At 38.0% G+C, this 9,076-nt stretch overlaps 2 protein-coding genes across 5 annotated transcripts; one reads left to right on the forward strand and one right to left on the reverse strand.

The window, feature by feature from the left end:
* Window positions 1-280: 280 nt before the first annotated feature.
* pheta2 (PH domain containing endocytic trafficking adaptor 2) lies at window positions 281-3,794 on the reverse strand. Of its 3 annotated transcripts, none has more exons than XM_077212792.1 (4): window positions 3,563-3,794; window positions 3,079-3,188; window positions 1,915-2,218; window positions 281-1,827 (listed from the first exon to the last, which is right to left on the reverse strand). In XM_077212792.1, exons 2-4 carry the CDS (start codon window positions 3,157-3,159, stop codon window positions 1,364-1,366), a joined length of 849 nt encoding a protein of 282 aa, XP_077068907.1. In that variant the 5' UTR covers window positions 3,160-3,188; window positions 3,563-3,794; the 3' UTR covers window positions 281-1,363. The 3 variants fall into 3 exon arrangements, with proteins under 3 accessions (XP_077068907.1, XP_077068908.1, XP_077068910.1); XM_077212793.1 differs by having other exon boundaries at window positions 3,079-3,211; window positions 3,563-3,764; XM_077212795.1 differs by lacking the exon at window positions 3,563-3,794 and adding an exon at window positions 3,390-3,526.
* On the forward strand, window positions 3,168-8,792 carry cd2bp2 (CD2 (cytoplasmic tail) binding protein 2). 2 transcript variants are annotated; one of them, XM_077212790.1, is made up of 7 exons: window positions 3,168-4,349; window positions 5,013-5,088; window positions 5,229-5,361; window positions 6,654-6,811; window positions 6,892-7,465; window positions 7,720-7,805; window positions 8,496-8,792. In XM_077212790.1, the coding sequence occupies exons 2-7, from the start codon at window positions 5,014-5,016 to the stop codon at window positions 8,604-8,606; spliced, it is 1,137 nt and encodes a 378-aa protein (XP_077068905.1). In that variant the 5' UTR covers window positions 3,168-4,349; window position 5,013; the 3' UTR covers window positions 8,607-8,792. The 2 variants fall into 2 exon arrangements, with proteins under 2 accessions (XP_077068905.1, XP_077068906.1); XM_077212791.1 differs by lacking the exon at window positions 3,168-4,349 and adding an exon at window positions 4,574-4,738.
* Window positions 8,793-9,076: the final 284 nt, after the last annotated feature.

The following is a 9,076-nucleotide window of genomic DNA, read 5'->3' on the forward strand; positions in this document are numbered from 1 at the left end:
AAGTACAATAAAATTGATATTAACACTCAAACCGAACAATCAATGTTGTAAAAAAAATGTCCTTATTGCGGCTGTGAAATATGCAGTGTTGAAATACACTCAAAATGTTCAAACAGATCTTTACAGAATTTATTATAATGTACATCAGAGGATTAATACTAAAATCATTGCATCAAATTCTGTCAACAAATTATCATTAAAATAAATATTATAACAAAATGGATCTATATTAATTTCAGACAATTTGTTGTGGATGCAGTTAGAATAGAAATAGAATAGAAACTGTGAATATAGAAAACGTTTATTCAATAAAACACATCTAAAATTACTTCTATCATATATATATAATTTTGGGCGTTATATAATAAAACATTAATTTTCTCACGCTAAATATACAGTAGGTAGTAGTACTGTTAGTGAGGTGCAGTGTCCTCTGTTAACCCTATAAAGAGCTGCACTTCAGAAAAGATTAATGCATACAAACTGTACAGTTTATTTTTTTATATTGACTGATATGACTGTCAAACCTATTAAAAACTATTACTATTAAATAATGTGTCAAATAAACTAAAAACTAAAAGAAAAAAGGCACATCTACATCCTCAGAGAATTGAGCTGATGAGAAAGAAGAAGAGCAGACAGGGCATATATTTCAGTTTGTTTGTGAAACCTCCTGAACTGAGTGAAACATGTTTTGTAAGGCAGAACTTAACAGTCACTTATTCTTTAGAAAATCACATAAGTTCATTGACATCCTTCTGTCAAATAAAAGATGAGCATTGAGTACAAATCCAGACCTATTAATATACACAATACAATTCCTTTCATTTAGGCTCCCTCAGTACAAAATTTAGAAGATGTAACAATAAATTAAATATCAACCATTGTTAAAGCCTATGCATATACAACTAACATGTTATCTTAAATAAAGCAAATACTCAATCCCTTTACTAAACATGCATGACATCTGACCTCATTTGGCAGTATTTGAATTGCTTTGAATGCAATATGAACTTTTGCAGTAATGTCCGCACATAAATGATGGGTGTAAAACTATTTGTGGTTTGGGTCGGTTTTATGACAGTTGAAGCAAGAAGGAACTAGGCTGAGATGGGGGCTGAGACGTATAGGCCGACCACAGAGAGGAAATGAGAAACCATTTACCAGAAATGCCATCAAGATCAGAAGTCAGTGCTAATTTACATACCTTCATAAAATTAAACAGACAGCAGGATTCTTCAGTAATACATTTCATGAATCCTTAATACATTCATTAATCCATTGTTTTAGAACAGGATTTACTATTTTGATGACAACCTAAACACATGCATATGAATATGTATCTGCACCAACAGAGGTCACTCTAGCCAAGATCAATGAGGTCCTCCTCGACATATCCCACTTCTTCACGCTTCTTCTTCAGCCAGTCAGCTCTTAGTTGCTTAATCTCATTTCCATAGTACTCATGCAGTTTACTAAAGTCTTCCAAAGGATCAAAGCCCACAACTGGCCACTCCCCGTAAGATGGTGCCGGACCATTTAAGGGGGTGACGTGGGCATTTCTCTTGGGCCAGAGCTTTGGAGATCTCTTACTGGTAGTTTTTAATTGAATAGGAGGGGCATGAAGACTGTAGCTGATGGGTCTGTTCGGCATAGATGGGGGTGGTGCTGAACTAGCGCTGTAGCTTCGCCCATCTCTGGGCACTATGGAAGACCCATGTACGAAATAAGGTTGTCCTGTGTTCCAGGAAGCCATTATCTTGTTGGGTGTAGAAGTCACTTCTGAGGTCTGGATGGAATCACAAAGGCCTTTGTCTCTTCTAGCTTCTGTTTTATTGAGAGCATAAACAAATATAATTTAGACAAGATGATTGCATTCAAGCTAATACAGCCACACAAAACACATAAACACACCTTGGTAACGTCTCTCCAGGTCTCTGACAATCATAGAAAGGTAGATGTGGCTAGCGCAGAACAGAGCGCCGATCCAGCTCTCCTGGCTGTTATGATCATCAGCGGCTAGTCTATAAGTGCGGAGGCCTGGTCCGGTGAACACCAAAGAGAAACAGAACTGACCGTTCGTCTCACATGCCTGCACCATGCAGCCCTCCAGAACAATCACACCCAACAGGTTACGATCGCCTGGGCGCTCCTGATAAAACAACAGATTCCCCTTCAACACAAACCAGCGGCGCAGGTAAGTGGTGTTCCTCTCTCTCTGTGGAAAAGAAATGTGGTTAAGATTCAAATACAGGTAGGAAGTCATTTCAATTATGACTCGTTTAAAGAGAAAGAAAATGATTCTAGATTGAACAGAACAGAGACAGAGGAGATGTGAAAAATGTATGTCATGCACAGAAGACTGATAGACTTCGAAGTGTCACTAATGAAATAGGCCGATGGCATGCTTTTAATAAGTGTTTATCAAATGATAAGTGTAACAGCTTTGTTTCTCCAGTAGTACCATTCACAGATAGTGAGGTGGTTTATTTTTAGTCTGTTCAGAATATTGGCTTTTGAACAATGTTATTATTGGAGATAATTTACAATAACTATTTCCTTATCAAATCATATAGTCCTGCTTGCCACCATCGTTTTTACTTGAACCATTTATTGTCACCCTTGGGGGCAATGTGTTTTACAGCAGTGGAGTACAAGCGCATACAAAACACCATAGTACATTAACATAAATAAATATTTCAAGTGTACAATAAACTAAACATGCACCTTTTTTCTATTTTAATTGAGCAGGGAAATCACACATAGAACAAATGGAAATTTAAATCTGTTTTTGCTAAAGGGATTCTATACAAGGATCCTGAAGGTAACGTCTGATTAGATGTGTCAGATAGCCTCTAATGTAGTTCACTTTCCCAAGCACTCACATAGAAAAGAAATCCAACAACCTAGGCAGTTTCAATCCCAACACATTGATACAAGTAGTTACAGCACTCACCAGTGCATTTTACGGTTTAAAAAATATTTTTTGCATTTTACTGTTTAGAGTCAGCTTTTTCAAAGTAGCATTCTAGGTTCATTTAATAATATCTGGGTTAACTGACAAATCCAGGTCCTTACCTTTTTGTAGAGGTAACCCTCCTTATCTACAGGTGAAGTGCAGGACAGGTAATGGGTTAGAATCTTCTCATGGATCTTCATTACAACGCCACCTGGCGTTCAGCCGTGTCCTAGCGTGAGCACAGGGAGCGAGCTTTACAGTCAGCAAAAGAAATTACAGCCCATGTTCAAATCGAATTGGCTATCGCCATTCTTTTAAACAGAATACGATTAAAATGAAAAATAAATAAATAAATAAATAGTGATTTTTTTTTTGAAAAAGGAACGTGCAAATCTAATCATGAGTAAGCATTAAATCGTACGTGAACAACCTGTCTATCCGGTTCACCCTTAATCAAAGCACTGCCAAGTAAATATTATGTATCCATCTTAAAGCATCTTTATACGTTTTGTAAAAGGATAAACAAGGAAACAAACGATGAAAAGGAATTGTGAACTCAACTGTGACAAACCGCCTCAATATTTGTCAGGTGCACCAACTTACTTCTGTCAATGCCTTTCCGTTGATTTATCGAGGGTATCCATATACGACCTTAGTGGAAAACATAACTTAAGGCCAAGCACCTCAATCTTGGCAAAGACCAATATTATTATTTAAGTTTCGTGTTACCAGCGCGCGCTATCGCGCCGGTCTTCTAGTGTTGAAATATAAATAACGCGACCCACTTCCTGGTAACAAAAGCCGATGTCCTATTCTCTTTAGACTTAATAGTGAAACTGCAGTGGCATGTGCGCTTTCACATCCACAACAAATGTTAATGATGGGCATATAATAGGGGAAGTAAATAATTATTCATAAATCATAAAAACAGATTCACTGCGCAGCTATTGATTCATGTTTCTAATTTAGGCTCTCATTAAAAATTTACTAGATAGATTATGTCAGAACTGTGCCTTTGCATAGAAGTGGCTTTTGCACACAGTCGCTGCATCTCAAATGCACTTTCTTGTATTTTGTTTTCATAGAGACGCATCATATTTTTCTCTTTCCAGAGAGTGAAATGTTCCCACAAAGCATACAAGCCAAATGATCAGATTCTCGTTTTAAAATAACAGAACAATAATTGCTCTTTTGGAAACGTAAATCAGGAGGTTATTGTAGTAAATATCAGTGATGGACGTGAGGTCACACAGAAGTGAATTGATCGCAATGGACGTCATTCAACCGGTTCTCCTGTAGGTGGCGATCGAGATTCGACCAGAATCACACGAATGACGTTGTTCCGGTTTTAGTTTTGCTTGAATGGCGCAGCGGGGAGAATAACATCCAGGTAACTATTATTCTACCGTGTGTTTTACACTTTATTAGTATTGGTCTATATCTGACCAGTCCGTTAAGCGTGTTTCTAAGTCAAGTTAAAGTTAATTTTATATGACTTTTGAACACGTTAGCTAATTGACACAAGCTCTGAACGGACGCTCGCAGCATTAGCTCAAGCATTACTCCGCAGTGTTGAACATTTTAAACAATTAAATGTGATACTTGATTCAATTTTGTTTGCAATAATCCCACTGGATCACCAATCCAATGCATCACATACATGTTTGTGTAAGGTTTTGTAGATATTAAAGAAATAGGCCTATACTTTATACACATCTCATTCGATGTAACGTTAGTTTATGTGCAGGAGCGCAATTAAGTGTCTTCTAGTCAACTGCAGTAAGTTTGGTTGTCTATGAAGTGTCTTTTATTGGCTTTTAAATCTTAAACAACATGTACAGGTTTTATTAATTAAATATATTATGTAGTCCTAGCATCCTGCTTAGAATATAAAATATTTACCGTGTATACTAGACGTGTACACACACACACACACACACACACACACACACACACACACACACACACACACACACACACACACACACACACACACACACACACAACAAAAACACAATGTTGTCTGATGTAGTTTCTTATGCCTCTTTTTTAGCATGTCGAAAAGGAAAGTGACATTTGAGGATGGAGATGGGGAGATTACTTTGGAAGAAGTTGTTCCAAAGAAAAAGGTTGGTCTCATATAACTCTTTATATTTAATTATACTATGTGTCCTGTTATTCCCATGCATGTTGTTATGCTGATTAAAGGGATTGTAAAGTATTGTGAATGCCCATGCTCTCTTCTGCTTTATCCAATGTATTTTTACAGATTGTTGATGTTGTAAGTGGCCCAGGATCCAGATTTAAGGAGAAACACTCATTGGACAGTGATGAGGAAGATGAAGGAGAGGATGGAAAAAATATCAGCAAATATGACATCCTTGCCAATGATGACGTGGAAGGTCTGTGAATAATTTGTTCTCATGCTGATTATCAAATAAATTAAGCGCATTGCAGAATGTTTTCTCTCCTTCCTGTTCCCTCCTTCCTGTTGACCTTTGTAATGCCTTCCTTTTAAATTGTTTATAAGGCTCTGGGATGTGAACAACATGTATTCGTTCGGGTCACATGACGTCACTGTAGCTTTGCGCCGCCATCTTTACGACCGACGGTCTCAGTAATGCCTGCAATATGTTGTGCAGTTGGCTGCAACAACAGCCGAAAGAGGAACCGCGAACTGGTATTTTATTCTATATACCAAAAGAAAAGGATAGAAGAAATGTCTCATATTGTTTCATGTCTCATCTTTCTGTGCGCACAAACCCGACCCGAAGCGTGCAGCCATAGACCCCTATGCAGCGCGCGAGTAATGAATTGAGCTGTTTCGTGTCTGAATGGACAAATACACACAACATTATGTTTAAATGTCCGTTTTGGTGAGTATTCACGTAAAATATGTCGGCTATGTCTTAAACAGAGTTGTCATCCAATCTCTTTGTTAGAGAGAGAGAGAGAGAGAGACGAGGAAAACAAAAGCAAATAGAAATTATCAAGCTCATTTTTTTATCGTGCGATTAATTGATTTATTGACTATCGCGACAGGCCTAATCCAGATTAATGACAGCTAGCAGTGAGCCGTGGCTAACAGCTGGCAAGCTACCAGCTGTTAGCCACTTAGCTAGCTAACTACTCGCTACTTCGTGAGAGCAAACTACCACCAAATTCATAGATTTGAATTTTTTCTATAATACCTACATTTCCTATGATTTAATATAAATCCTTGGTGGCCAGGTGCCGCACTTTTACATCTTTTACCCATCCAGCAACAGGATATTGATACGCGTCTGTACTCTTGAAAGCCTTCAAGTGATCCCCACTGTATGGGGAGGGGTTATGCACAAGATAAATATATCATGGAAGGCAAGTCTGGGGCAGATAATAATGGACAAAAGAAAACTGGGGGTAACAAATAAGGATTGGAGCCTAAAATTAAAATTTTCTCCAGGTATCTCTGTCTCTCTCTCATTCAAATGGGCAGGTTGGGCGGCCATACCGGGCGAGATCGGTCGTAAATATGGCGGCGTTCTATTTGGTAGTGACGTCGGTGGCATCTATGAATACATAAGCAATTTTTATGTAATGAATGGAGCAAAAGGTTGATGACATGGCTGTATTTTGAATCACAAGGTTGCTTGTATTTTAGTTATGATTAATAGTACTTAATATTTGTCTTTCACATTCTTTGTGTTTACAGGACAGGAAATGGCAACAATTGACTATGATGAGGGGGTACGCATCACCCCTTTTAACCTCGATGAGGAAATGCAGGAGGGTTACTTTGATTCGGAGGGAAACTATTTTGTCAACAAAGAGGAAGATATCAGGGACAACTGGCTGGATAATATTGACTGGGTATATTTTATTCAATAAATTCTGATAAATAATTTACAGTCAAAGCTTAAGCTCAAAGTTCCAATGTTTTTCTCACACAGGTTAAGATAAAAGAACAACCTGTGAAAAAGAAGAAAGGCCTTGCAGCAAAGCGTAAGAGAAGGGTTGGTGATGAAGATGAAGCAGAGGAGGAGATAAAACGAGAGGAGCAGCAGAAAGACAGTGAGGAAGAGGAGATGGAGGAGGAGAAAGTGCCTGCAGAAGACCCTCTGGCTACATACAGCCATTATCAACTCGCAGAAGCCATCATTCAGCTGCTGCTTCCTGGAGAAACGGTGGCTGCTGCTCTGAGAAGACTGGGCGGTCTTGGAGGACAGAAGAAGAAAGGGAAACTGAGAGGAGGAGAGGAGGAAAAAAAAGAGACTTTGAACAGAGACGCTGATAAACTAGACAAACTAACAGCGTTGGCAGATAGACTGGTGGGGATTGGAGAGTTTGAAATTTATCAGCAGACGTATGAAAAACTGGCCTACAAGCTGAAGGGGTTGACTCAAGGAAAGGCAGCCAAAACGCTTGAGGATAAAAAAGAGGAAGAAGAAGAGCTAGACATGTTCGCTGATGAGTTTGATGATAAGCATGGTGCAGAAAAAGATAAGGATAAAGACAACAGCTTAGGTCAGTGATTGGATTAGAATGTTTTTTGTTTTGTTGTAATTAGATACATCTTAAATGAACCTGTATTTGTGTTAGTTGTTTAAACTTTTTTTTCGGTCACAAATAATCAAGTCTAGTTCAGATGCAAACAAATGAACTTTATCCAACATCAGTGAAACTACATTTTAAACATGTTTGAAATTTTATCGTCACTCTTCATTTATGATTATTTGATTCATGGCTTATCCCTCAGTAATAGCAGTGTTTCTCTCCAGTGAGTGATGAGGTCATGTGGGAGTACAAATGGGACAATGAGGAAAACTCTGAGCTCTATGGGCCCTTCAGCAGCCAACAGATGCAGGTAAGCAAACACACCAGAACTAGCACAATTTTTTACAACTAATTTCCCTTTATTTCTATGTTAAATTTGCTATTAAAAATGTAAAAACTGTGGCAGATGCAATATTGCTGTTTTTTAGATCATCTGACACTGGCTTAACCAATGATGTGACCAGCGAGTTGTAGACAGGCAGAGTTTTGGCAAAAAAATGACATGACCATTAAGTACATGGTTACATGACCAATTCTGTATTACCTACATTTGTTACAGTTGTAACGATCGTTACTGTGTATTCATGTTTATCACATTAGTGCAGAGTGTGCCCTTTAAGAGATGGTTACGTCATTCATGACGTGTACTATGCGTGATAACGTAGTTGGAGATGAGATGAGAACATTGTAGATGCTAGATGTGCTCTACCCTTTTCCTGTATATTTTATTTGGTAACTAAGTTTTGTGACGCTAAGAAAGAGTAGCTCTCATGTATGAGAGGATTGCATTGCCTGTGCACTTATCATTAAATGTGCGTGATAAAGCCTTTTCAGCCTTCAAGCTCTTTCTTCCCTCGATTTCTCTCTCGTTATCCGGTCCAAGCGTTACACAATGTCACAATGACTTTGATTTATATTAAAGACAGACAATTTTTTTGTGAAAGTCTAGGTATTATGAACAAGAGTAGTGTATTATATATTGCTGTATCTTTTATTCCAGGACTGGGTGGATGAGGGCTACTTCAAGGATGGAGTATACTGCAGAAGGATTGACCAAGGAGGCGCCCCATTCTACAACTCAAAGAGAATAGACTTTGAACTTTACACATGATCTGTCCTTGAGTCATGTTACTGATTTTATTTGATTTCTTCTGCCCTTCTGACTGGGCTTCTCTGAAAAATAGTTTACTCATCAGTAATTGTCTTTGTCTTATGTACACACATACACCTGTATGTGCACCTGTGTTTGATACCTGATGTGTTTTAAAATAAAGACTTTTTTTCTGGCTGGATCCAACCTAATGTTCTGGTTAATATATACATATTATGTAGCTATCATTACTCATGCACTTTTGTAATAGCACGTTTATTGGATTTTCAATGTCCAATTTTTTTACAAGGCGCCGCTATTTTGCAATGCACGAGATTCAATATAGCTACAAACTGCGGTATTCTACATAAACTAACGAGAGCTTTTAAATTTACATCGGGACAAAGACGACTGTTTATGGCATCGCTATTGGTTGCATTTCTCCCTCCTGAAACCTAATTGACCAGTACGTTGATGCTACACATTTTTTA

Source organism: Siphateles boraxobius, unplaced genomic scaffold (assembly GCF_051911475.1).
Source record: "Siphateles boraxobius isolate OS27281-9 unplaced genomic scaffold, OSU_SipBor_1 66, whole genome shotgun sequence".
Taxonomy (NCBI): domain Eukaryota; kingdom Metazoa; phylum Chordata; class Actinopteri; order Cypriniformes; family Leuciscidae; genus Siphateles; species Siphateles boraxobius.

What these genes read in the sequence shown, in the direction of transcription:
- pheta2 (XM_077212792.1), bottom strand. Translation starts at nt 3,159, where the DNA reads ATGAAGATCCATGAGAAGATTCTAACCCATTACCTGTCCTGCACTTCA. An exon ending in AGGGTTACCTCTACAAAAAG is followed by an intron (nt 2,219 to 3,078) that starts GTAAGGACCTGG and finishes TCTTTTCCACAG; the next exon opens with AGAGAGAGGAACACCACTTA. An exon ending in CCTGGAGAGACGTTACCAAG is followed by an intron (nt 1,828 to 1,914) that starts GTGTGTTTATGT and finishes TCAATAAAACAG; the next exon opens with AAGCTAGAAGAGACAAAGGC.
- cd2bp2 (XM_077212790.1), top strand. Translation starts at nt 5,014, where the DNA reads ATGTCGAAAAGGAAAGTGACATTTGAGGATGGAGATGGGGAGATTACT. An exon ending in TGCCAATGATGACGTGGAAG is followed by an intron (nt 5,362 to 6,653) that starts GTCTGTGAATAA and finishes TTGTGTTTACAG; the next exon opens with GACAGGAAATGGCAACAATT. An exon ending in TCAGCAGCCAACAGATGCAG is followed by an intron (nt 7,806 to 8,495) that starts GTAAGCAAACAC and finishes CTTTTATTCCAG; the next exon opens with GACTGGGTGGATGAGGGCTA.